Source organism: Manis javanica, chromosome 1 (assembly GCF_040802235.1).
Source record: "Manis javanica isolate MJ-LG chromosome 1, MJ_LKY, whole genome shotgun sequence".
Lineage (NCBI taxonomy): Eukaryota > Metazoa > Chordata > Mammalia > Pholidota > Manidae > Manis > Manis javanica.
In genome coordinates this window covers 169,160,443-169,187,666 of record NC_133156.1, presented here as the reverse complement: position 1 = coordinate 169,187,666, position 27,224 = coordinate 169,160,443, and the positions used below count along the sequence as shown (strand labels likewise).

At 45.0% G+C, this 27,224-nt stretch overlaps 2 protein-coding genes and 1 long non-coding RNA gene across 4 annotated transcripts in view; 2 read left to right on the top strand and 1 right to left on the bottom strand.

Annotated features, from left to right (window-relative positions):
• Nucleotides 1-5,666, top strand: part of RMND5A (required for meiotic nuclear division 5 homolog A) — a 72,725-nt gene extending 67,059 nt beyond the window's left edge. The window contains exon 9 of the mRNA XM_017672220.3: nucleotides 1,079-5,666. Coding sequence (XP_017527709.1) covers nucleotides 1,079-1,142 — 64 coding nt within the window. The 3' untranslated portion in view covers nucleotides 1,143-5,666. The remainder of the gene's footprint in view (nucleotides 1-1,078) is intronic.
• A 4,642-nt stretch (nucleotides 5,667-10,308) lies between these two features.
• Nucleotides 10,309-16,691, bottom strand: CD8A (CD8 subunit alpha). Of its 2 annotated transcripts, none has more exons than XM_037012121.2 (6): nucleotides 16,535-16,691; nucleotides 16,086-16,451; nucleotides 15,480-15,590; nucleotides 15,160-15,270; nucleotides 14,461-14,491; nucleotides 10,309-12,907 (listed from the first exon to the last, which is right to left on the bottom strand). In XM_037012121.2, exons 1-6 carry the CDS (start codon nucleotides 16,581-16,583, stop codon nucleotides 12,856-12,858), a joined length of 720 nt encoding a protein of 239 aa, XP_036868016.2. In that variant the 5' UTR covers nucleotides 16,584-16,691; the 3' UTR covers nucleotides 10,309-12,855. The 2 variants fall into 2 exon arrangements, with proteins under 2 accessions (XP_036868016.2, XP_036868015.2); XM_037012120.2 differs by lacking the exon at nucleotides 10,309-12,907 and adding an exon at nucleotides 13,558-13,808.
• Nucleotides 16,692-16,865: 174 nt separating this feature from the next.
• On the top strand, nucleotides 16,866-27,218 carry LOC108404577 (uncharacterized). The gene is made up of 3 exons (XR_001854955.3): nucleotides 16,866-19,626; nucleotides 23,326-23,377; nucleotides 23,550-27,218. It is a non-coding gene; the product is annotated as an uncharacterized lncRNA (long non-coding RNA).
• The last annotated feature ends 6 nt before the right edge of the window (nucleotides 27,219-27,224 follow it).

Genomic DNA, 27,224 nt, shown 5'->3' with positions numbered 1-27,224 from the left:
TATGCTACAGAAAGAATCCTCATTCTTTTTTAAAGCTGCAGAGAATTCTGCCATATGGAAATATAATTTATTTAACCAATTCCCTATTGATGAGCATTTAACTGTTACTATAAAGTGAATTATCTGTGTGTGATATATAAATTTATAGAATTGGAATTGCTGGTTCAAAGGATAATGTTGGCACACAGTAGGTCCTCAAGTTGTCCTACCTTAGTAGTTATGATGTGTAGTGACCAAGGTCGTCGTATGTGTGTTTCCACCAGACCTCGGGCAGTTGGCATTACATTTATATTTTTATATTTTATAAATTACATTTTATAAATTTATAAATTTTATAAATTACATTTATAATATTTACATATAATGAGCCCAACTTTTAAAGACAGTCTCGAAAGCCTGTTTAGCTGAGGCAGCTAGAGCATTTTCTACTGTAGTTAATCTCAAACCCATTATGGTAGTCTTTATTTTGGAAGAAGGCCCTGGCATTGTAATGAAGCTGTTTGTGCCCTTTCCAGGCCACACAGAGACCCCGATACTGCAGGTCAGTAGTGACTAGCAGTCAGATACTGATCTTGGTTCAGACCATGCCAGTTTATGTGCCACTTGGAGGCATGTAAGGCCACTCTGGGTAGTCTGCATGCCTTGTCGGCTCAGCAGCTGGCATCAGATGTGCTGCACTTGAGCTGATGCTGTGATCAGTGCCTTTGAAACTCATTTATAGATAGGTGCAACCCAAGCCTTGGAGAATAAACTTTGAATTTACTTCTTAAACCCCAAAAGCAACTTTCAGAACAGTTTTTTTTTTGGTTTTGTTTACAAACTGGTTTTCATTGATTGACACTGAAGAAGAGCCTGTCAGTTTAGGGTCTGTCTTGGATGGTATTTATTTATGACCCTTAAAAACGAAACTGTTCTTTGTAAGAAAAACAGTTAACCCTCAAAGGAAAATACAGGTGTGTGTGTGTGTGTGTGTGTGTGTGTGTGTGTGTGTGTGTACACAATTATTTTCTATAACTTACTGAAAATTGAATACTCGTTACTGATCCTGTTCTTTGATCCAATGTTTTCTTGTCTTTAGATTAAAATGTCCATATTGTCCAATGGAACAAAGTCCAGGAGATGCCAAACAGATATTTTTCTGAAGAAATATCTTTAGTTTGCAATTTGTAAGTGAAACTGAATTGGGGGCGCATTTCAGAAGAGAACGTTCCATTTAATGCAGCTAACCAAGGACTCCCGTGTTTATATAAGCTAATGCTCCAGAAACTTTGCCAACATTTTAGTGTACACACACCGAGGGGAGTGCTCCAGATAAATATTATCACAGGGCTTTATTATATTCTTGGTCTTCATTTTTGATCAAGTAAATACACCAGCAGTTGTCATTCAATGCAGGTTTTTGTACTTAATTAAATGGTGATTTTTTTACTTTTTAAGAGCAGAAACAGAAATTGATCTCCCTGCCATGTGTTTAATATTTCTCCTGCTTTTACTTTTGTCATTTTTCCAACAATTGTAAGCTTTGAGAATGTTTGTGAAAAGTTTTATTTCCTGTGACATATACATAATTAAATGAAAACTCTTCAGAAGAAGTTGGAAAAACTGAATTGTGGCTATAAAACTAATTTGCATTTTTTTTTGCCTAAGGAAGAAAGCTGTGATAGATTTCAAATTTGCTTTTTGATGTTTTCCTCTGCTCCAGCTGTCACCAAGAAGTCAGCAGACATGCATTTGAGTTCTGCTTGCAGCCCCAGCGGGCTGTCTGTTTAAATCCCATCATGAATTTGGCAGGTTGGTGTGAGAAGTCTTCCACTAGAATAGAGTGGAAGGAGTACTTGTTTCTTTGATTTTATTTCCAAGAGGTGCTTGTTTTAAAAGTGTTCAATAAAATGAACTTCTCAAGTTAGAAGTGTTAAGTTGATACTTGCTCTCTTGGTCTTGATAGCCCTAGTTTCTGAAATCTGCTTCAGGACTCGGCTATCTATTTCATTTGTACATCATTGCAGACACAGTGTTGTGTGTGTGTGTATATATGTGCACCAGCATCAAACATTGTGTATCTGGAAGGGAAAAAGCATGTTCCAGTCCTAAAATCCTTAAAGTTAGAAGCTAGCAAATTTTCTGTAGTGCAGAATATGTTTATTGCTGTTTTTGTATTTGAATAGTATACTCTTCAATGCCTCTCTTCTGCACAGTGTATCATCTCATTGACTGTGAATCTGTGTATTATTCTAATGGATACAGATAACGATCTTTTCTCCTGTGAGGTATTTTCATTTAAGGCACTGTCCAGAAATAGCCATGTGTAAGAGTCTCTGTATGATGAACTACATGGAAAAGACTTCTGTGGACATAATTCTGACTTAAACCCATTGTTACTTCATTATGAGAAGAATGTTCTATGGAAATCACCAAATATCTTGCAACTTTATTACATCTGACATGAAACTGACCATCAATATAGGAAAACTTTCATGAGAAAATGAAAGAAGAAAACACAGAAGCAAAGAGAACTGTGACACTTCATATTTTGAACTATACAGTTGACTTAGTTTTGGGGGGAGGGCAATAATAGATTTGGTGCTAAGTTACTTGGTAAGTGGCAACATTTGCAGTAATATACCAGCCTGGATAGTTTATCTTGAAGTGTGTACTTGGGAGAGCTGGGATGGGTTTGGAAAGGAAGAGGGTGCTGCAGAAAAGCCCTACTTAGTTGCTGCATGTGGGCAGGCACACATTGAGGCTACTGTGGGATAGCCAGGAATTGCAATTGGCCTGCTCATAGTGCTTGCTTTGTCTGACCTCAGTTTTGGCCCCACAGCAATTTTTTTGCCCTTTGTTTCTGCTTTCCTGTTGGAACCTTCTCTAAAGGTCTCTGTAGCTCCACTAAAGCAGTGACGGTAGAGAATTCTAGGCGCTGCTCTGGCCAAGGATGTAAAACTGGTTTATTATATATTTTTCCTTTTGAATTAAAACCCAGAGTGTCTTTTTTTAATTACCTTTTTCTCGCTAGGCCAGATTCAGCTTTATTCACTATTCTCACCTTTCCACCTCAAACACCTGTGAAGCATTTAGGCTTCATGTAAGGTTTGAATGATAGAGATGTTGCTCTAGAGGCTGGTGGTAAATATTTTGGCAGCCAGACACTTCACATAGTTGGCTTGGACCACTTTCAAGGACAAAGCCAGAGCTCTGCTCTGTCCCTTTCCCAGTGTTGAGGATCCTGCTGACAGTTTTGTGTGCAGTTCATGGAACTTTATAAAGAATAAAAGAATACGTTTTAACTGAAACATTTGACTTTACAGTTTCCTGTGCAAGGTCCTTGTAGTCCTACTAGGCAGGGTTAGGGCCAAAAATTTGAAACTCTTGATCTACCAGTTTCATGTGAAAATTATGTCTTATAAGACCTTTCAATGAGTGGACTTAAAATTTATTGGTGATTAAATGTAAGAAGAGGTAGATTTGAAGAAGTCAGACCTTAACCAAAGATGCTGTCCTTCCTACCCTAGAAACACCTTTACCTGTGGTGTCAGGACCATACCGTTGCTGAGGCTAAGAATGTCAGCAGTGTGGGAGGGTGCTGTCCATCGCACGCTGCCTCCACTTGTAGGGGGTCACAATAGAGGCAAGGTTTTTTACAGTCAGACTAATTATAATGTACATTGACAACAGATTTTCAGAGTGGTTTCCTGAATTCTTTAGGAACCATTTCCATTTAACAGTCATGGACAAAGGCCATGAGACTATGCTAAACCAATAAAACCTTATTAGATCCTTAGATTCTGATTTAGCCAGAGCATCTGTGCTTCAAGTACAGTCTGAAGCACAGTGGCTAAGGTTGTCTTTTGGTCTTTTTTTCTCCTTTGTGTGATCATCACAGATTCCCTTTCTGTTGTTTTAGTGGTGATTATATGAGATTTGTAATACATAAATGAACGGGTATTGGTGCCTCTTGATTTAAAAAATTTTGAAGAGCCACCTCATATTCATAGGGTGTGTGAGTGATTTACAAGTGTATGAACATTTAATTGAAGATAAGAAACTTACAAAGTAAATCTTTTGATTTTTTTTTCTGTAGCAGCTGACGTGACGTATTCAGAGACACTAAGACCCACATCAAGTTATGTGGGGAATGAGGATCCTTTTTTCTGTCTAGGTAGTCCCACAGGTTACACAGTTTAAGTTTAGTACTCTTTATACTGTGAGTTATTTCCATCTCAGTTGTTTTAGCCTTTGGGACAGTACGTACTACAAAATCCAAGGATTCTTGGTTATCCGCACAAGACAGGCTGCTTGGTAGACATGAGCCCTCTGGTTTTCCAGCCCAACCTCTGATTAAGTGGACTGACTATCAAGCAGGTCAGTCAGCTTAGTCAGCAGACTCAGGTTATTTTCAGGGAAGGCATAGAGGCATGGTTTGGTTAATTTCATCATTAGGATATGTAAGGTGAAGACACAAACCAAATACCTTTCATTACTGAACTCTGCGTACATTCTCTTCGGTAACGCTAGAATGCTGGGGTCTTGAGGGAATGTTAGCACGGAACATGTAGAAGGTTTGGTGCTTCATAAGCCTGTCCAACTGTGGTGGGTTTTATGTGGTAAAATAGTGTTTACCATAAGTAGGTACAAACTTTATGAACTGTACTTATTGAACTATAATTGAATAAATACCAAAAAATAGAATGACAAAATGTATTTTATAACAGATGAGGCAATTAGTGTTAGGGCGAGTTTTCTGCTGTTGATTTTACTTCAAGACATAGGGAGAGAAAACAGTTCTGTTTTCAAGATGTTTCCCTCTACAGTTTTAAACTGTAGTGAGTTATTTCCAAAGAGGCAAAAGCAGCTGGAATTGGCTTATAGCACATGATTTGTTTCATATTATGGGTGAGGACCTACACTCTAATTTTAGCAGTTGCTTATGTCCTCTAGCAAGGCAGATGTGGGTTCACTAGGATTTAGTGCCTGATCATTTTTTCTGGTAAGGGGCGGGAGTTGGATGTATTGTGGATGGGAGGGAAGCAAGAGAAGATGGGAGGGTGAGTGTGCATGTGTCTGAAATTCACCATTGTCCCCACCTGTGTCTAGCAAGGAACAGGTATTTGATGTATTTGCTCATGACTGCAGTGTGCATGTATTTTTTTTCTCCTCTGTGTTTTCTAAACTTACACTAAAAGGATTCATCAAATCATCTTGTTCAGATGGCTCAGGATTGTATTTCTTTTGCTTACCCTGTGCTCTTGGGTTCTGTAGTATTTCTATAATTAACAATAGTGTTGCACTGTAATCTATCATATAGAGCTCTATGTATGGAAAATTTTGATCAGTTTTTTAAGAAATGTATCCTGTTTGCAAAGGCACAATAAAGTTGCATCTTATAGACTATAGGCAATAAAGCTAACAATAAACCTTATTTAACACAAACCATATTCATATTCTCTGTCATTTGATTTTGGAAAAAAATCTAGCATACCCAGTAGTTTCAGGGATTCCATTTTAACTTAAAAAGTTCTGGTGTATTTAATTTATAAATTTCAGACTGATATAATAGGGTTTTGGAAAACTGTAAGAAATGCTTTGTTAATGTGTGTATTCCTATGTAAAACACATGGCTTATCCTGTGTATATTTTTAAAGATTAAAGAAATGCACATTTAAAAAGTGTTTTGTGGAACCAGTCTGTATAAATGTGACAGGTGACAGAGGCATGAGGGAGGGGGTACAAAGGTCTCAACTGTGAGAAGAAAAAATTGCTATCTTCCATTTGCTCAGCATCTGCATCTAAAGAATTTAATATCTTTGTCACCATCTCGTCCTGTTTCTGTGCCGCTAGCAATGTGAAAAGAGGAGGTGGTTGGCACTGTCTCCAGCTTCTGAGGGGATTGTGTTAGTGTTGCCAGCTCCTGCACCCTCCCACTTGTCCTGTAGATGGATGACCAGAGGGAGAGAGTGTGACCGGGAAGAGGAGCCCTGAAACAGTTCTCCCCAGGCTACTGGTGGAGTGGGGCCTGTACACACAGCTTTGCCAGGAACAGGTTGAATTGCCTGTCCTACTTGATGAGCTACAGTGGTAGAGGCTAAGAATCTATTTGTGCTGCTTCTGTAAATTTTTTTAGACTCATTCTTTTCTGAGGTTTTCAAATGATTCCTACCTGTGGGAATCTGTGGGTCCCACCCAGTTGCATTTGGAGCTTGTGGCCCCAGGTGTATGGTACAGAGGAGGCCTGCCTGCAGCCCTGGGGGCTGTCTAGGACTCAAAAGTATGGCCTCAGGCAGCATTGGCATTACTTGAGAGCTTGGAGAAATTCAGGATCTCAGGCCTTGGCCCAGATCTACTTAATCAGAATCTGCACACCTGAGAAAACTGGCTTCCCATACAAGGAGCCTCATGGATGCTTCCTGTTTTACTTCATGCCATTTCTGAGTAATCAAGAAAAGTTAAATTTACTGGGCTCAACTCTGTTTTACTACCATTATTTTAAAAAGCATCCAGGTAATTGAAGTGTTGGCATTTGCAGCATGGCGAAATGCATTTTTCACCCTCTCCTCACCAAAATGGGCTAGGGGGCACCAAAGATGTGAAATAATGGATTTTATACTAGCAAAATAAAGACTGAAAATGCACCTTTAGACAAAACAGCTTGATATGCCCCTCAGCCTCCAGCTGAGAAACTTAATAATAATCCCAGCAAACAGAAATGTCACTTCCCAGAGGACACAGTTTCCCAACTTTTTTTTCTAGCACCCAGTAAGAAATTTCATATAACCCTGTATATGCAAAGTTTAGAGTTCTGACAGTTTTACAAGACTAATACTGTGTGTAATGCACTTTGGTATTTTCTAGTTCCCGTTATTTGTTTAATCCTCATCAGACCTCTAAATTGATTTCATGACTGCTGATGGGTCAAGATCCACAGTTTAAAAAACCTTGTGTTAAGGGACGATGATGATATGATCCATTCACAAAGCTACTTTGAAATCTGTCAATATATGTGTGACAGGAAGTATTTTACTTTTTCTTTTTCCAAAAAAAAGCTTTTCCTTGCAGTGGAGTGTTTCTTACACTCCGGTGCAAATGTTATATGCCTAAACATTGATAAGGATTGTCTATGCAAGAACTTATGTGTGCCAGGGGAATTCTTGAGTTTCTGAATTTAGGCTTCCTTCCAGCTTAGAAAAGCGCAGTGCTTCATTCTAAATAGTGGCTTGGCAATGGAATCCTTTATTCAGTAAACAGATGTGTGTGTTCAATGTATAAAACATTTAACCTGCAGTGATACGGCCTCTTCAGTCATACATCATGGGATTTTTTTTTTAAGTGCCTGGTACTGAAAAGAAACGGTTCTTGGCTTCCTGGAACCTATGGACTTCTGGGGGATACAGAAAAGCAGAGTGCCAAGACCCTTTAGTGATGTTCTCACCAGTTACCTAACTACTGGAGGATTCTGGGAGGGAAGAGAAGAGGAAGATGCAGTAAATTAAATGTTTTTAAGGCCCACTCTGGCTGCAGTGGGATGAAGTGGGTTGGGATGGAAATGAAGTAGAGCCAGGGAGGCCAGTAGACTAGGTAATTAAGGGGAGTGAGTGTATTTGTTGAGCATTGTAGGTCCTGGGGAGAGAATGGTGAACAAGACAAACTTGGTCTCTACTTTTAGTGGGGATGAGGATAATCTGAGAGTGAGAAATGTAATGAAAAAATTGAGCAAGGTGATGTTTGTCACAAAGTGCTCTGAATCTTGAGTAATTCAGAGAAATGGTAAGGCGTTCTTGTTTGTAAAGTGATGGGCTTCCTTGCTCTAGTGTTCTAAAATATATTCCCATTTCCTTCTATTGTTTACACTTGCTAGAAGGGTGAATCTCTAACTCCACACTGTCCTTAATTATATTGGTCTCCTGTGCTGTGTTGGTGGTGTAATGTTTCGATTTCCAGTGAAAACTGGTCGTTTCACTCCATTTGAAGACTGCTCTGAGCCACCGCCCTGAGGGCTGCCATTTGGATGAAGGACCTTGATACTGTTTCCCCTTTAAGGCAAAATAGTTACTTAAAAGGAAATAGGTAACTTGTCAGTGTTAAAGACTAATCATTTCAAGAGCTTTCCCCTTCTGAACAGATTAGAAATGCGTTTCAGGTTTCCTTTCATTCTTAGCACCAGACCATGTTGCTTTTAGTTATTTTAGATTAGTGAGCTAATCAGCCACAAAGAGGAATTCACAGGAAATTATTGTCAGGAAAGCACTGAAAGGCGGTTCAGGAAATAGGGACTGAGGGCTTTTGTCTTTGCTAGTGGGTACCAGTCAGTGGCACGTGCAGAGTGGGCAGGCTAGGCTTTGTATGGTGGCTTTGTACCATCAGGGACCCAGGCTCCAGTCCTTCTCCACGGCCTTAACATGGGCCTCAGTTTCATCGCTTTGTCTAATTGTAACTGTTCTAGGCAGGAGTCAGGAGGAAGGCAGTGGGAAAAGAGCAAGCTTCCAGGTGAGTTAGCCCTTTTGAAGTCTCTCCTGGAAAGGGCCCCAGTGAGTAATTAGCTGCAAGGAAGTCTGGGAAATGTAGTCTTGGCTGGGCACATTGTCACTTAGAATAAAAAGAGGGTTCAGTTCTGTTAATGAAGAAGGGGGGAATGGTTGTTAGGAAATCAACTTGCAGTCTCTGCCACACTTAGACGTCTCAGCCAGGAAACGGGAAATCCACTCACATGATGGGATGAAGCACCAGCGCTGGCAATCGATGCAGCCTTCTGCTTGCCCTGTGACAGTAGGGAGTGAGTGAGTTGTCACTGAGCCTCCTCCAGCTGCCTTTCTTGGCCCCAGGTGGCACTCGTGTTAGAGACAACACTCCCCTAACTTCAGGCAGGGCCCCTCTCTGCTCTGGTTCTCTTCTTGCCCGTTTGCTTCATTTCGGAGCAGGTGGTGGCCTTTCTTTCCTCTCTTGGGCTACACAGGTAAAAAGTACTTTGGGTTTTGAGGTGCTTATAGATATTTAGAGAATTTTTAAATGTTTTGTGTAATTTTAAAATTATGAGCAGACTATAAAATAGTCAATATAGCAGAGCAGTTAGGAGTTTGGGCTGTGGGACTAGACCTGAGTTTGGATCCTGATCCCCCCACATTCTAGTTGTGTGATCTTGGGCACATGATAGAAACTTACTATGCCTTCATTGCCTCATCTATAGAATAGAATGATAGTAGTTCCTACCTCACAGTTTTGATGGCACCTAAATGAGATACCTGGCCCTTGGTGGGTGCTAAATAACTGGTAGCTATTATTAGTGTAGTAAGACAGATGACATATGTAGATCATGACCAGCCTAACGGAGAACAGAAAAGGGAATATGCCCGAAGGGATGGGACTTCAGTAGATGCTGAGATGGTATAACGATAGAGCATGTGCTTTTCCTGCTCTGCCAGCTTCATCAAACTGCACTAAGGGTGGGCGGGTAGAGCTCTTGTGCAGTAGAGAGGCACAGCCATCCACAGCACGGGGTGGGGGATGGGGGTGCATTCAGGTTGTGAGGCTGGGGGAAGCTTCAAATGACCGTGCAGAGCTGAGTATATCTGGGACTTGAGCTCTTGTGACATGTGTGTGAAGGGGTGTCCTCCCTGGCCTTGGGGCACCGAGACCCCTGGGTAAACTGTAAGTGCATCCATTGAGGATGGTTACTGTGTACATCTCTGTGAGAACAGACTGGAACAATCAGACACAGGTGGCTGCATTCAGAGTGCAATGCAGTGACACCAGTTTTGAAAAGTTGAGGACAAGTTCATTTTTTCACTATGTTACTGTTCCTGGAGCTGTTTTAGGCACTTAAAAACAAAGGATATATAAACACATACTCTTCCCAATAGTGGTTTGAGGTAGGGACTGTTACTACCCCATTTTATAAATGAGGAGACTGAGGTATCAAGACATTGAGTCACTTGATGTAGAACATATGGTTAAAAAGTAGTAGAGCCTGGAAGTGCTTTCAGAGCCTCCAAATCTAACCTAACCTAAGGCAATTGTGGCCTCCCCACTTCCTTTTGTTGGAGAAACACTGCTCAAGCCTGCTTTTAGAGGCAGGTGAAGGCCTGCTACTGGTCTTAAAACAGGCCTAGGGCAGGAGGGAGAAGCAGGTTCTTGCTGGTAGAAAAGCAGTGAGATATCTGACCCACTGAGAAATGTCTTCTCCCTGTGGAAGAGTCACAGGGGTCTCCCAAACGGAAGGTGGGCTCTCTTAAGAGCAGTTTACCAGTTGGAGAAAGAATTAGCAAATTTCTTTGTTTTTTCCCTTCCACCGAAAGGATGTTTTTGTTGAATGAACCACACTGAGGCAGGATTCCAGCTACTGATACCAAGTTTACTGCATAATATTAAAGCATCTCTCTACTTACTATTTTTCAGGGCCCAAAAAATATATTGTGGGCATCTTCCATATAGGAAAATATGTAGAACCAAAGAGATTGGCAAGTGAAATAGTAACAGTTGGGTGCCCCTTTCCCATTGGTAGAACAAGAGGGTTGGATGTCTGTGGTCACCAAGCAAGCCCTGAGCCTAAATTCTTTTAGCCTACCTTTTGTATGTATTAGGTCTGCACGCTCCAGGCCTCAGGCCTACAGATTGGTTTTCTATTTTCTCCCTGGTCCCCAGGGCCCACTCTCATGGATGCCTTTTCCTATGTTGGTATTTTGGTATGTTCACCATTTTAATTGTGGTAAATAAAAGCCTTCTTTAGAAGGTATGAAAAAAATCAGTCAGTATTGAACCTCTCCAGAGCCTCCCCAGTGTGACTCCGCAGCTGCCTACCACCTGGTCAAGAAGAAATGCCCCATGTGATGTGAATGCCCTCTTCTTGTCTTCCCCCTGGCCCAGATTCTTTGACACTGGTTCTCCACAGCCATCTCACAAGTTTCTCCCATGAGGAGGGGGAGCCTACTGCAGGATGTTCCTCCTCAGCCTCCCAGAGAGCTCAGAGCCAGCCTGGAGCCCAGCCCTGCCTCCACAGGAGGCCTCAGAGCCTGGTGCCTGCTCCGAGCTGGGCCTCAGCGCTGGGGGGTCCCCAGTTCTGGTCAGCTGGCTAAGTTCAGGGAGGAGGGGTCAAGAGCCAGACTTTGTCTCTGAAGACATTCCTCAGCTTTCACTTCTGTTTTCTCACACTTTTTCTTTCTTGCTTTCTGTTCTCTAAAGTATCTTAATTTTAAAAATTCAAGTTGCTGAAGGCAGTTTCTGGAGGGCAGGGAAAGTTCTATTTTAACCTGGTGCTGTGGGTTCACTTAATGGTGTCTTGGAGCAGCACACTTGTGATCTGTGTATTGTGTGTGTGTGTGTGCGTGTGTTACTCTTGACAACAAGAATGAAGATTTTGTGATTTATTAGGAGAGGAGCATCCACTCATCTGTTACTGAGAAAGAACAAAGGAAGGTGACACAAGAAGAGGCTGGTCTGTTTTGACTGATAGGAAAACGGAGGATCCAAGGTGAAAATGGGGACCAACCAGTATTTTACTTTAGGTACTTAATCTAAAGAAACACAGATGTGTGCTAAGTTTTATCGGTGTTACACCTAACTGGAAACCAAGGCTTTAACTAAATAAATGAAGGCGCAACCCAAAATGGAATGCTGTTTTGTCATTAAAAAGTAAGCCATGAATGTTTGTTCAATATGGCCACTTATTAAAGTATATGCGATCCCATTTTTAAAAAATCAAAGTATGTATTTTATATATATGCATAGAAAATGATCAGGAAGGACATATACCATATTAACAATGGATTATACCCGAGGTAAAGGACTATAGATGATTCTTACTTCCTTACCTAAGTTTTTTCTTCCGACGAGCACAGATTTCTTGTGTAACACCTTAAGAGAGGAAATGCGTGTGCAGAGCAGCAGTTTTGAGTCTTAGGCTTCTTTCTCATCAGAGTCTCTTCTGCCACACCCCCACCTCTACTGGTTGAGGGGAACCTGGGGACTGTACTGGCTACTCGACGACAGTTCTGTCTTCACAAACTGTAGAGAGTCGCCAGTGATCCCATGAACATGTTGAAATACGGTATCTCAAGTTCAGCTCCACTGATGCTCAGACCATGTTTGTAAGGGGGTGGCCTCTCTTTCATGAATCCTTCTGCAAAGCAAGGGCTGGGAGAGCAATTCTGTCCCCACTCTGGGGTTTCTCAGTCATTTTCTTCCGGGATGGAGTTACTCATTTTCCAGAATTTGGTTTACCCTTTCCACTTTGAAGAATCCCTACTGTCTATACAGTTTCATGCCTGACTACAGAAAAGTCTGATACCTTTCAACATTATAGAACTCTGTGAGCAGTGGTTCTGTCTTCAGGGCTCTGGCTCAGTAATGGGTCTACCACAGGTACCCAAGAAATAACTTGTTCCCTTGTGGTTTGAGACAACACTCCTGCCAAGAGAGAGGCCTCCTGAAGAAAGGCCTGAATGGTGTGCAGGAAGAGCCCAGAGCCTGGCGGTGACTCTGACAGAGCTACTCCCCATCAGGACTGTTCTTCTTTTGCAAAACTGGTGGAAAAGAGGTTTGGATGGAGTGGGTGCTGAGGCCCTGGCAGCTCTAGTAGCCTGCTTCTGAGAACATAGCTCGTGGTAGCTCTGATCTTTCCACTCCTTGACCCCAATATGTGTGAACAACAGTATTGCAAGCCTTGCGGTGCATTATATAGGCTTTTTTGATGTCAATTAAAGTCAACACATAAAGCAACCCTTCCCACCCCACCCCTACGAAAATGATAATAATGAGAATGAATATAGAATGTTCTGGCAAAACTGAAAGGGGAAGTCTGTTGCTCTCCTTGTAAGGAGAGTTCCCAGTTTGAAGTCTTGTAGTGGCTGTTGCACAGGGCCCGTCAGCAAGTTAGATGTATCTTTCTGAGGGGTTGGGCTTGCCTTCCAGTCTGACCAGGGGCCTGAAAGAGAGGCAGGTGACCATTATTGCAACAAGAGCCCCTGCAGTGCAGTGTAGCTCCACCCATGTCTCCGAGCTCCCCCAGTCCCCCAGCCTATGTAGGCTCTGAGGACTTGCCCCTGGGGCACCAGCGTGGAACTGGGTGAAGGACCGCAGCAACCCTGCCACGGGCCATCTTGTTCAATCCTCGCAGCAACCTGAGGGACTGCACTGGGAATGGGAGGTTGGAGAGCTTGCCCAAGGCCCCATGACCAGGGGGTGGTAGAGCCAGGACCTGAGCCCCATTAGTCCAAGCTTCTTGGAGCCTTTCTCAAGGTCCCCGTGGAGGTGAGAGAAACAGGCTGATAACCAGTCATCAGCTGGGATTCTCAGTCCGTGGGAGGATCACAGGGCTAGGGGACAATGCGCGCAAACCACTGCCATCAGCCAAGTAGAACTACTTTTTCTAAAAGTCCCTTTGACACCCAAATTTGATGTTACACTAAAAATGTGTGTTAATTCCGTACTGGTCTAGTGCCTTCTAAATGGCAAAGTCATGGTGAGCGTCGTGTCTGCACACACAGTCCTCCAAAACCTCTCAGCTGAAGCTGAGTCACCCTCCATCAATCACTGAGGATGTTAACTCAGGTAGGTGGAGTCAGTTCTCAGACATGCTTAGTTGTACAGATTTGTATTTTAGGGCAGAGTTTTATTCTCAGTTCATTTCAAAATGAGAATTTTCAGAAAAGAGATAAGCGATGATTTTCCTCCAAAAGCTCCTAGCTTTCACCACTGTGAAATGGGGCCATGGTGTCTGCCACACGAAGTTGCTCGGAGGATAAGAGGGATTCTGAGCGTAACACTCATCACAGTGCGGGGCTAAAGTGGGCAGTTGTGAGATGTTAGCCGAGGGCTGCCTTGGCCTAAACACAGAGAAAGAGAGGATGCTGAGGCTTCCCTTCCTGATAGTGTTCTTGTTCTCATTTGTTTCCTGATAATTTTAGAATACTCATGGCTGGGATTGGATGAGGGGTCACCTGAGCTGCCTGGTGGCTACTTGCCCTGCCTCTGGTCCCCCTTTCTTCCGTTCCAGCCCTTGGCAGCCAATCAAGGCCCTACGCTGACATGGGGAAATTTGGCACCAGGGCCATCATTTGGTGCAGGTGATAAAAGACGGGCCAAAAAAAAACTAGACCAAGCAAGTAGGACAAAAAGTTTTCCTAAGAAAACAACAAAACCCAGATGGAATCATCCAGATAAAGAGACCAGGTCTTTTCATGAGCTAGGATTAAGTGAGGGAATCCTCCCGATAGAATTTTTAGCACTAGACCAAATAAGATGGAGATTTACTCAAGTCACACTGTTCTCATTAGCCCAACCTGGACATCCATCTTCTCCAGGTTACTCCCCTTCCGCCACTCTTTGCTTAGGCACTATGCTGACTTCCGGACCCCAGGACTCCACTGCTATGGCCTCTCCCTGGGAAAGGTTCCCACCACCTGCCGTTTGGGAAGCCAGGGTCCAGTGCTCAGGGCTGCCAGGGGTTAGCAGGCCCAGGGGTTATCAGAGACTCACCTGGGACATTTGCAAACACGTCTTCGGTTCTCTGGATAAGAGAAAGAAGGAGTAAAGTGACTGGCTATCTGCCTTCTCCCTCCACCCTGACCCCCAGTAGTCCCCAAATATGGTTTCTCCCTCCTTTTTCCTATTCTTTAGGATTTTAACTTTTGAGAGCCCAGGTGAGGGCTTCTTTTCCATCCCTCTTCTCATCAACTTAAAAAAACATTGCAAATACAGACGTGGGTGAATGCGGATTACTATACTAACCAGCGTGGGACCCAAAGCAGGGAGGGGGCCAAGGGTAAATCTCAACCCGTCCTGGTTTGTTTTTGTTTTTCAACCCGTCATGGGTTTGACCCAGCCCGCCTGGGCACCGGTCCCAGAGCCCCAGAAGCCCCTGCCCCTGCAGGCTTCTGTTACAAACCGGGACCTGCGCTCTGGCTGCGGACTTCGCGGATGGAAGACATCCGCTGCCGCCGCTCAGGGATTGGGTACGGTCTCCCTAAACACCCACCAAGGAGTGTAAAGAAACCCTCAAAGGGGCTTTTCCAAGGTAGCTCCAGGAAATGAGCTATGCCCAGCCCTGCGGTGTAGCTCGGAGTCCCAGAAATCTCAGCGTCATCTCCCCTCAAGGACTGCCTGGAGCAAGCAGCACAAGGGGAGGGTGTGGAGAGCACCCCTGCTCACCCCACGCCGTGATGCCCCAGGACTTACTGTGGTTGCAGGTGACGGTGATGACCAATGACAGGAGAAGGACCGCGCAGGTCCCAGCCAGGGGCGCCCAGATGTAGATGTCACAGGCGAAGTCCAGCCCCTTCTCGGCCACTGCAGACACCAGAGACGACATTTCGGGGCTGGCCGAGTTCCCCCACCACCCCGCCGGCCCAGGCACGGCTCCCGGTTCCCGGTCTCGGTGTCCCCGTTCCCTGGACATCCGAAGGCTCTACCTCCAGGATCAGGGCTGCCCTGACAGGGGCTCTCCGCAGTCCGCACCCCCCACGGCCCACCCGCACCCCGGGACCCTGTGCCCCGACCTGCGCTGCCCGCCCCGGGCCGGCACCTCTCAGGACGCAGGGACACGGACTGCGACGCGCTGGTGGCCGCGGGCGTGGGTGATCGTGGCGCCGGCGCCGTGGTGGGTTTCGCTGCAGGAGCAACAGAGTGTAGTTGGAACCGGGTTCGGCCTCTCGTGAGAACCCTCCGCACCGTTCCCCGCCTTTCCCCTGGAGGAGCCATAGGTCGCTGCCCGCGCCGAACTCTGCACTTGGGGCTGGACGTGGGGTGGGGCCTCCCGGGATGGCGCCGGAACCCCCCAAATCCCCGCCGCCCAGCCTCGCTCCGGGCTCACCCGGCAGCGCTGTGGGCTTGGGCTGATATTCCCATTCTACTGAAGCGCAAACGGAAGCTCAGAGAATTTAAGTAACTTGCCCAGCACCACACGAGCGCCCGAACTCGAGCCCAGATGGGCCAGACCTAAAAAGCTATCTTCAGTCCCTAACCCAGCCAGTCCTTAGCCTCAGTTTTCTCGTCTGTGAAATGGGAACAATATCTAAGTGGGCCCGCAAGCGCCCTAGGAGGCTGGAAAGCGGGGCGTCCGTGTGAGAAACGGGTTCAGAGGTGAGCACCACACCCGCCCCGACCTGGCAGGAGGACCGGCACGAAGGGGCTGAAGTACAGTATCGAGTTGCTCAAGACCAAGCAGAAATAGTAGCCTTGGTCCTTCTCGCGGAAGCGGTGCAGGGTGAGGCTGAAGAGGGTGTTCCCGATCCTCTTGCCGGAGATCAGGCTGCTGTCCAGCCCGTCGGCCGTCGTGGTCCGGCTTTTGGAGAGGTACATCAGGAAGACCGGGCTGGCCTTGGCTCCCGGGTCCTGGTAGAGCCACGTGCAGCCCGACGCCGGGTTCCTCAGCAGCACCTCGCAGCGCAGCTCCACCTTCGCGTCTAGAGGCTTGCGCACCTCGGGCGGCGACATCCGAAACTGGCTCTGCGCGCGGGTCGCGGCGGGGTCTGCGGAGGGAGGCAGCCAGGCTGAGCCCGGGCCCCGCGCCCCCCGCCGGCGCCGCCCCCCTCCCCGAGGGTCGCAAACTCACGGAGCAGCAGGGCCAGCGGCAGGAGCAGGGCGGTCGCCCGCGAGGCCATGGCTTGCCCCCCGCGGCGCGGCTCGGAGCCCGGCCGCCGGCGGCTGCGTGCGGGAGCTGCGGGGCGCCGGGCGGGAAGCTGCGCCCTTGGGCAGGCCGCCTAGCCCGACTTCGCGTTCGGAGGATGTGATGTCACCCGAAGCCCCTCCGAGGAGACAGTGGCCCTCCCTTCCGCGGTTGGCACCTTCCAGCCCAGTGAGGGGGCTGGGGTCGGTGAATGGAGGCTGTCTAGGCAGCCTTGCGGGCGTTTGGGGCGGATGGGAACTGCGGATTTGAGGAGGAGGAAAGGGGTTTGGAAATGACCCTTGGAAAGGGCTCTCTTGTGGGGTGATAGAGAAGGGGCAAAGAGATTAGAGATAACGTCAAGAAGCGTGGGTGAGGATAGTCCAGGTATTCCCTGAGGAAGGACCTTCTCCCTTCCACTGAGGAGACTCCCACCGGGCAGCGGCCACCCAGGCTTTGTTCTGGGCCGCATCCCCTGCCCACCACACCGGTGGGCCTTTCTCCTACTGCTAAGCCTCCCTTACCAGCCGCACTCTTTCTTGGGGCCATCGACAGCCTCCACTCTAGTCCCTCTTCTGGCCAGTCCTCCAGCCACCCTGCTGTGATGATTATTCTGTTAAGGGGGATCTGACGGTCACTCCTGTGGTCCCATGACTCCCAGGACTGGATGGAAGCTCAGCCTGGCTTGGCTCAACACCCTGGGGAGCTGCCTGCTCCAGCCTCTGCCCAGGCCCCACAGCTGCATTCTCACAGGGTCTGAGGTTATCTCAGCTCGGGGCTCCTCTTGCCTTTGCTTGAAATGCCATGTGTGAAAGCCTTCGCGGCCAGCTCCAGTGCTGTGGGACTGGACCTCATTTCTGTGTCTCCCTGGCTTTGGGGGTGGGGCTAGGGACATGCATGTAGCCTGGGTTAATGCTTGGGTAGAGGCAATTTTCCCTCTCTGACCCTGGCACACAAGTGTCCCCTTCTTTTTGCCTATTGCTGTGCTGAAAACTTCCAGCCATGGTGGGTGCCCTTCTCCCATTTCTTCGTGGTTCCGGGTTCTTCCCACTTTTGAATCCCAGAATGGGTGTGCCTCCCACTGCTACTGCTTGATTCTAGAGTCAAGCCACATGGCATTATCTGCTTCCTATGTCTGCCCCACTTGGGAGGTCTGCTCAGTGAGGATGTCACATCACAGCTTGGGCTGAGCTGTGTTTTCAGGAACTGCACTCCCCCTATGAGGTCCCAGCTTAAGTGCTGGATGGGCTTTTTTTTTATTGCTTTGATTTCAATGTGACACACTCCCCTTCTCAAAGCATTCAAGGTGCTTACTGTAACATGGAACATTAAGCGTTTTATATTTAGAAATATTTGTTAAAGGGTCTGTTAAATTATAAGAGTTATATATCCTTGAAAAATCTTCAGACAATGCAAAAAATAATACAGGGAAATTACCCTGACTCAACTCTACAGACCATCATCCATCCATCCTGAAAACCAGTGTTACAGTTGAGTGTGTCCCTCAGATATCTGTGCATGAACAGATGTTTATACATCATTTTGCACACATGGGGTTGTACTATGCATACATTTTTTGCAACTTTATCTTTGTTATCTAACCATAGAAGGAAAGTTTTTCATGTCAGCACATGTAAATCTACCCCACTCTTCTAAATGGGTGTGTTTTATATGGTTTCCATAATTTAGTTTTCCTATTAATGGACATTCAAGCAGTTCCTCAAGCAATTTTTACAGTTATTAGCAAGGCTCTAGTAGATTCAATATTATTTGTAACACTGAAGACTTGTACCGGTACATGTAACATTTTCAGATGGAAGGTGAGAGAGGTTAGAGAAGACAAACCTTTTGTAATGATGACTGTGACTGTGGTTCACAACAGTAGATCTCTAATATACAGATGCATCCATATGTGCATGTGTGTGTATGTGTGCATGTGTGTGTATCTCTGTGTAGACAGTGCTTTCCCTTAACTCACAAGAGTGGAGGTGTCAAGGAAACAGCCAAGTCTGTAGTGGCCATCTCGCACTCCTGGAAGTGAGCTGCAGCTAGCTTGGGAGGCTGTCCAGCCTTGCAGCTGAGAAAAGGTGGCAGCCATGCAGATGGCAGCCCCTTGGTGCAGAGCAAGACAGAGGATGAGGGGCGTGCCAAAGCAAGATGCAAACCCACCAAAGAGGCTTTGTGACCCCAGTGATATTTTTCACAGAAAGTGGTGGATTTTCAAATGTAACCACAGTGGCATCCGCCCTGCAGAGTTGGAGAGCAGATGCAATGGTGCAAGCCCTGGGGATGCTTGCTTGCTGTAGAGCCAGGTGTGCGGAGGGCTGGGTGGGGCCTGCCCCTCACTACCAGGTAAGCTCCCACACCCCACACTGAAGCGCTCATGCAGGGCGGTGTGAAGAAATGGGAACAAATGCCCTCTATCAAGCAAGCCCCTCATTTTTAAAAGCATCCAGAGAGAGACAGGATAAGAGTAACTGGTTTCTATGCTGAATTTAAACAGGTCTTTGTTTTTTTCATGGTGTTTGCTCTTAAAACAATGAAGTAAAATGATTTTAAATTACATTAATTAAAGACATATTCAGAATGTGTAATCAGGCAAAATCATTGATAGAAAATTAATCAGGGCTCTGTGCCACAGCGACTAAGAGGCTGATGTCAAGGACAACCTGGAATTAGTGGCCTGCTGTCTGCCCTTGCCTAACCAGGTCTATGGAAATGATACTGTCCCCTTAGAAGGAGTTAGCTTGTTTGGGCCTAGAAAGACCTTTGAGGTCTGGAGTTGTCAGCGCCTTGCTTTATCTCAATTATAAACATCTATCATTCTTACCTTCCTTCTGCCGCTCCCACTTTCCTCCACCTCAGGTTCATCCGGGATGCTGTCTTCTCATGCCGGAACTTCTGCAATGGTCTCCTAATTGGCAACCCCACTTCTAGTCTGGTGTCTTCTAATGCTTCTGGTCCTTTCCAGAGAAAATTTTATCCTGCCGACCCACTGCTCAACCCACGAGGACTGTCCAGGGTCCCTACGAGAACATCAGGTAATCCTAAAAGTTGCTTGTAAAGGCACTGCGCATGGCTCTGCTGCCCCGACTCCCACCTCTCCTGCTCATCTTTGCATCCCCATCTCTGGTTCTCAAAGGGGCCCTGCTCCTTTTCACCTTAGTGCCACTGAGCATGTAATTCCCTCAGCCTGGTGTGTTCTCAGCTCTGCTCTCTGCTTAGTGAACTTGTCTTCCTCCAGACTCAGCTCAAGCAACTCCTCCCTATGGGGCTCAGCCCCTTTCCCCCTCCCCCCCTCAGGCAGTGTGGTATCCAACCTTCACGGTGTCACCTGGACCTCAGGCATCCCCGGGAGGCAGCACTTACTCGGCACAGCAATGGTTTGTTTGCTCAGCCAGCTTGACGACCACCCCTTGGTTCTTGAGGAAGAGATCTCATCTCGCTCTGTTTATAGTGCAATGCATAACAGAAGGTGTAGAACACACTTCGTTTTCAGGAAACTATTGTTTGTGAAAGGTAAAGGCAAAAGCAGGGTATAACAGGTCAGAGGGTATAGAGATAGTTTATTTCCTGTCGAAGTGGTCAGGAAAGGCTTTACAACATGGTTGGTTTGGAAATAAGATAAGAATTAGGGGAGAGGTTGGTTGGAATGAGACATTCAAATTCTGGTCCAGATGGCAGTGATACCATGCTTTAACACCTAGTAATGGTGTAGCTGGAAGTGAAAGGAGAGAGTGGGAGAGAACAAGGTCGGTGCACTCAAAAGCAAGGTGGGTGTAATGGTGGAGCCAGGGCTGAAGTCAGGGACTGGATTGCTGTTCTTGGGTCTGGGACTCAGAGGTTCTCTTGGTGCAAAGGTTTGACTCCTTCAGCTTGCTGGGTCCCTATATGTTTTGCCCATGGTGGGAGGTTGGAACCAGGCTGTCTCCTGGAAGAGGGGCTGGGGAAAGATTTCTTTTGGTGAGAGGCTGAAGAAGGCCGTGTGCCCCCAGAGTCACAGCTCACATGGGGCTTCTCCCCTACAGTGATGGGAGGGCAGGTTAGACGCTGGGGCTGCCTGGTCCCCAGTGTCCCCACTGGACAAGAGCCTGGAGCTGGCAGGAGAAGGCCTTGTGCTCACAGGGAGCCAATGCAAAGTCCAAGGCCACCAAAACCAAGGAGGATGAAGTGTTAGAAGACGGAAAGGTTCTAAAAATTCCCATTCAAGATAAGCCTACACACACACATGCAAATTCAAGGTGTACATACGAATATTTACTCAAATTGGGAAGCAACTTCACTCCAGGAGAGATGCAAATTATGTAACAATCTGAAAAGAGCTTAAAATAAAGAGAACAAGAATGTGTAGAAAATGCAGAAATTAAACAAATAACTGAATAATGATAAATACTGAGCATATGGGAAATGAAAGCTGTAGATGTAAACTAGGACAGTAAATTGGACATAGTGGAAGGGATAATTCATTGGTAAAATGGAAGGCAGCACGGAGGAGTTCACAGAGACTGTAAGGCAGGGAGGTAGAGACAGAAGCAGTTTGAAAGTGGTTGAGGAGTTGGGTCAGTGCTGTGAAATGTTCAACCAGATTTCAAAAGCGGAGAATAAAGGGACTGTGGAGAAGGACTGGAAAAAATCATGGCTGAAGATTTGCCACAATTAAAGGTGTTCAGGTCAAAAGTGCTCTCAGAGTGCCAAATAGGAAAAAATATATATACATAATATCCGTCTCTGAACTTACTAAAGTTAACCACAAGATGTCAAGAACAGAGAAAACTACAGGATGCCAAAGGAAGCTGGGCAATGCTTGAAATATGTTTCAGGGATCCTCAGCTGTGGCTTGCAGGAGGCAGAGAGAGTAAGAAGCTTGTCTATGACAGGGAAAAACCCACACGTTTTGTTGACAACTTGTATTGATTCTGGTGGTGTGTGCCATCCTCCTCCCTCTGTGCAGACCCATGCTTGCTGTGAAGTTGGGTTGGGTCAAATTTCTGCAGATCTCCAATGTCAAGAACATCCAAACAGAAGTGTCCAGAATGCAACTGGAGAGCCAGGATTTGTGCCCAAGAGAGGGACCAGGGCTGGGGATGCAGCCTCTGCCATGAGGTGATAAGTGGTGAGAGTGGGTGTGATTGGAAAGGTGAGGAGCAGACAAGGAGCAGGGGAGGAAGCTGACCTCTAGGGAAGGCCTGCAGTTAAGGAGAGGGAGGAACACAAGGCCCAGGACCCTGGTGGTAAAGGAACTTCAGGATGGGGCTTGAGAAGAGGGAAAGGCCTCCTGGGAGAGGTGGCTGCCACAGGTTTGGGCTGTAAGTTCGATGGGGAGGGCATGGGACTGCACACCTGTGACAGGAAGCGATTGCAAACCTATGTCCTGTGCCTGACCATATAAGGACACCTTTTGCCACATGACTGTCATCTGTCAAAGAAGAGATGAGGAAGACTCACAGATAAGGAGGGAGGGTGGATGGTGGGGGTGTGGGGAGCTGTGGGAGTGATATTGGATGAGGTGATGTTGACGTCTGGACTTCATTCACATATTAACACAGTGAAATATAGCACATAATATAAAACACCCATATGCTTCTCAGAAAACACCCCTCAGAACCAGGGTTAGCATATTGTCATATTTGCTTCAGATGAATGTTACAGACACAATTGTACCCTCCCAAGTCTCTTGCCTCCTCTCCAGAAGCAAAATGTGGGTTTTGTCCATTAATTATGAAAGAAGGATGTTAAATTTCTAACTATGATTGTGAATTTGTCCATTTCTCCCGTTAATTCTGTGCATTTTTTTGCTGCATGTATTCTGAAGCTTTGTTATTGGGTGTGTTCACATTTAAGGTTATTCTGTCTTCTTGATGAATTGATCCTTTTATCATTATGAAATGTCTCACTTTATCTCTGATAATGCTTTGTTTTGGAGTCTAGTTTGATATTCATATGGCCACTCCAGCTTTCTTACTTTCTGTTTCCATCCTATTACTTTCAACTTGTCTCTCTGTTTTAATGACTTTACTCTATGCATATATCAACTGTATATAATATTATTTTTGAGAATGTTCCAATATACCGAAATATTATATTGTATGTCTTTGAGTTACAGTTATGTCAATACATATAGATTTAGCTCCTTTATTTTAAATGCCACGTAGTCGTATTATCTTGTGACTATACCACAGTTCAGTGGCCCTCAAAGTATTCATACCCTTGTGGGGACATAGGGACTGCCCCTGGCAATATACTCATAATTTTAAGGGGCTCATTTTCCAAATCCTCAACTCCCAGTGGTCCTTTTCCCAAGGCAGATGTGCCCAAGAACAGATGCCTGTGTCTAATCTTTGTGCTGATTCTCCTTCCCCACTCCTTCCACAATTGCTCCTTTCCCACTTTAAAACACAAAGGCAGACCTTGCAAATCCTGTACCTCTCTGCAATGCAGTTCCCTGGAGGTGCAACCTCTAGGGGCAGCCATCAAAGAGAAACACCTAGACATTTTTCATTCCATGTCCATTCCCTTAGGAATTCAATGCATTCTCCTGAGGAGAGTCCCTGAGATCCTGGCAGAGAGGACATCTGGGAGAAATGCTGGAGGCGGAGCACCTCCTGGTAGACTCCTGGGCTCATCACCCCACCCACCTCTCTAGTGTAGAGCTGGAATTCAGAAGCAGGACAGTTGTTATGGGACACACGGTAACCAGTTCAATTGCAAAAGTAATCAGACTTCTTTTCTATTTTTAACAGAAAGTCTGACTTGCTAATTGGTTTCACCTTGAAGACTGGCTTTGCCAAGGAGGTTAGTTGGCAGTATTTTTATTTTCCATGAACCAAATGAAGTAAATCTCTAGTGCCAAAGTTTTGGTGAAAACAAAGTTTAAAGCCTATGTTCAAATAAAATCATTTAATGTTGTTTGGGGTTAATTTGTTCTAAAATTAAAAATATTTCTGTTTCCCCAACCCTTTCTAAGCTTATCCATGTAGGCAATTCTGGGAGAGAGGAACAGTGCTGCTGACAGCTACTGAAGAGGCTTTGGTGAAGCCTAGTTTAGTGGGCTTCCAGAAAGTAGAAGTGAGTGACTTTACAGGTGATGACTGTCCACATGCAGGTCAATGGCTCCCAAGTCTTTACTTTCAACACAACTGAGAGAAGACCTACTAGCGTTAGCAACTGTTACAGGCTGAATTGTTGAATTCAACTGTATATGTTGAATGTATATGTTCATATGTTGAAATCCTAATCCCCGGTACTTCAGAATGTGACCTTATTTGGAAATAGGGAGTCTTTCCAGTTAAATGAGATTAGGGTGGGTCCTAATCCAATATACTGGTGTCTTTATGAAAAGGAGAAATTCACACCCACAAAGACTATCCTGTGAAAATAAAGGCAGAGATTGGGGGTGACTCCTCTATAAGCCAAGGAGCCCCAAAGAGGGCTGGCAACCCACCAGAAGTGAGGGAGAGGTATGGGACAGACTCTTCCTAATAGCCCTCGGAAGGCATAGGACAATACATTTCTGTTGTTAAGCCATCTAGTTTGTGATACTTTGTTACAGCAATTACTAACAAATTAATACAGCAATTTACAGATCATTAAAATTACCTTTTGATGATAGATCACTATTGGTTTTGTTTTGTTTTGTTTTTTGTCAAAAAAAAAGTTGGAACTTGTGTTAAAAAATTGAGTGGCTCTGCTCTAACAAAATCAACTATTCAGGGGATCAAGATTTCTCAGTGCTTATCTTGTATGAAAAACTAAAACAAGAAAATAGGAAAATAATTGATGCTGAGCCATGTCTCATTCTAGTAATCAGTAATATTATCATATAGGTTAATTAATCAGGCCCTATCCATCTCAGTAGGGGTTGAATTTCTCCTTAAAGTTACTTTGCAATAAAACGTATTTTGAGATAATTGTAGAATAGCATTGCTGTTATGAGAAATAACAACAGAGATCCCCTATACTCTTCACCCAGCTTCCCCCATGGTAACATTTTCTATAACTACAGTACAATATCACCAAAAGTTATTTTTTTGTTTTTAATACTTAATTTTCAATATTTACAGTTTATGATATTTTTGAACAATTGTGCACTACTAATAGCTGTAATGATGGCATAACCTAGATAAATGTTTAATACCTAAAATTTATGGTTACAAGGAATTAAAATTTCAATTTATATGCCTTTTTGGCAAAGAAGTATGATCAATAAAAGATCTTCAAGCACAAGACCATATTACATTAGAGTAAGCTTCTGTGGAGGAAGGATAGAATTCATAGTTTCAAGGAGATAAAGGAATGATAAAAAATTTCCAAAAGTTAAATAAGAACTTATTCTTGTATTTTTTTAAAACAGGTGATGGTAGAAATAAAATTGATAATATAATTTATTTTTATTCTATTAGAAACAGAAGAGTGATATAAAGGTTTTATTTAAAATATTCAATATATATTTACAACAAATTGAAATTTATACACTTTACAATTATTTATGATTATAAATGTTTGATGACAAGTTAAAACTGAGTAATAGCATTACTCACGATAGCTAAAACAGGGAAGTAACCCTGGTGTCCATAGAGGGATAAAATGGATAAATAAATGTTAATATATCCATACAATGGAATATTATTCAGCCTTAAAAAGGAAGGGAATTCTGACATATACCACAACATGGCTGAACTATGAGGACCTTCCTTATGTTAAGTGAAATAAGCCAGCCACAAAAAGACAAGTACTTTATGATTCCACTTAACATGAAGTACACAGAATAGTCAAAATCATAGAGGCAGGACATCGAATGGAGTTCGCATGGGCTGGGGGTAGGGGAATGGGGCTCAATGGATATATAGTTACAGTTTTGCAAGAAAAGAGTTCCAAAGATGAATGGTGGTGATGGTTGCATAATATGAATGTACTTAATACCACTGAACTGTACAGTTAAAAATGGTGAAGATGGAAAATACTGTTATGTGCATTTTACCACAATAAAAACTTTCTTTAAATGAGTGGAGAAATACAGTCTTTCATATTTTGTGGGAATTCAAGAGCAGTAAGATTTGATGACAACTCTTGATTTATTAATCCATTACTCTTTTGAAGGACATTTAGGTTGTTGCCAGTTTTTGCCATTATAAACAATGCTACAGTGAACATCCTTGTACATTTTCCGTAGAGTCCACATACAAGATTTCTCTAGGTATTGACTTGGAAGAGGAATGACTTAAGGAGGATGTTGACTTTGAGACGTGTGACTTGAAGCATATGCTTTTCTTCAGCCCCCACAGCTATTGGCAAATTTGTCTCCAAAGTGATGGTTCCAGAACATACAGCGGCTGTGAGTCACCATATACCACGCATGCTTTATAATTCTTGGTTTTGTGGTTCTTTTTAATTCTGCCAGACTGATAGGTATGAGTGGGTATCTCATTGTTTAAACTTGCATCTCCCTACTTAAGGCTGAGAGAGCCTGTTGTCACAAAGTGAGCCATTCAGCTTACCTCTTCTGCCAAGTGCCTGTTTGCATTCTTGCCCACTGCTCTCTTGAGTGTCAACAGTGTTTAAGTAACTTCCACACATCAGATAATGCCCCTGACTTCCAGAACTCACATCGCTGAAAATACAAATTTTGCTGGTGTGTAGAGCACCTGATTTCTTTCCAACCAATTGTGCACTACTAATTTCAACAACCAAAATGAGGCTTCAGTGCTTCTTTTTGTTCACAGCTGTCCTGAGTCATATTGTATTTGCAGTGAAGGCTCTGGCAAAAAACTGCCAGGAGGCAAAATAAACCGATCAAAGCCTCATTTCTTTCTTCTTCTTCTTCTTTTTTTTTTGGTGTGGGAGTTTGTGAGACAATTTGTTGTCTTAAAACAGTTTACCCAAAACAGAAACTTTAAAAAGTCAGTGGAAAGTTTTCTTCTTACACAAGACGGTTAATTCTTTATTTGGGCCCTGGCTGAGGATCCGTGAAGTAACCTCACTTCATCAAGCTTTTCACTCTCATGTTACATAAACTGTGACCTTGACAGTGGGAAGACCCCCTGTGCAACTTTCCCAGGGGATCTGAAGAGTTCTTCGGGTACCTGTGGGGTGAGCTGTGGAAGCCCAAGGGGGCAGCCACGGAAACACTGCGAGAGGGGAGGGCGCCCGTTTCCACCCGCTAACCACCCGAGCCTGAGAGCGGCGGAAGAGCTCTCGCGGTGACCCATTTATGGGTGTTTTCTCCTCTGGGAAGGGGAGGAGGGGAGGTGAGGACCTGGAGGCGGGAAGGCAGAAAAGGTGGAGCCTGGGAAGGAAAGAAAAGGAGACCGAGAAGCCAGGGCTTTACCTTTCCTTGCTCCTCATCCCGCAGCTCCTCCCGCCTCCCTCTTTTGGTGGGGGCGGAATGAAGGGGGTGAGAGGATTTGGCAGGATGGCTTACACCTTCTCAGTTCAGCGGGAAGGAGAGGAATGAGCTACTTCCTCCATGCCTCAGAAATGAGGTGAATTGTCCCTCTGGAATGTTCTTCCATGTGCCCAGGGACAGAGCAGTGAACCAGGATCTCCTCTCTGCAAGTTAGTCAGCCTCTTTCACGGCCCTCCTCGCGGCTGTGCAGCGGAGCCTGGGTGCGGTGGGGTTTGCGGCTCGTGTCCTGTGTCTCGG

Coding starts and splice junctions, on each gene's coding strand:
- CD8A (XM_037012120.2), bottom strand. CDS start 16,583: ATGGCCTCGCGGGCGACCGCCCTGCTCCTGCCGCTGGCCCTGCTGCTC. Junction 15,591..16,085: donor CGTGCCGGTCCTCCTGCCAG/GTCGGGGCGGGT, acceptor TTGCTCCTGCAG/CGAAACCCACCACGGCGCCG. Junction 15,271..15,479: donor GCCCGGGGCGGGCAGCGCAG/GTCGGGGCACAG, acceptor TGGTGTCTGCAG/TGGCCGAGAAGGGGCTGGAC.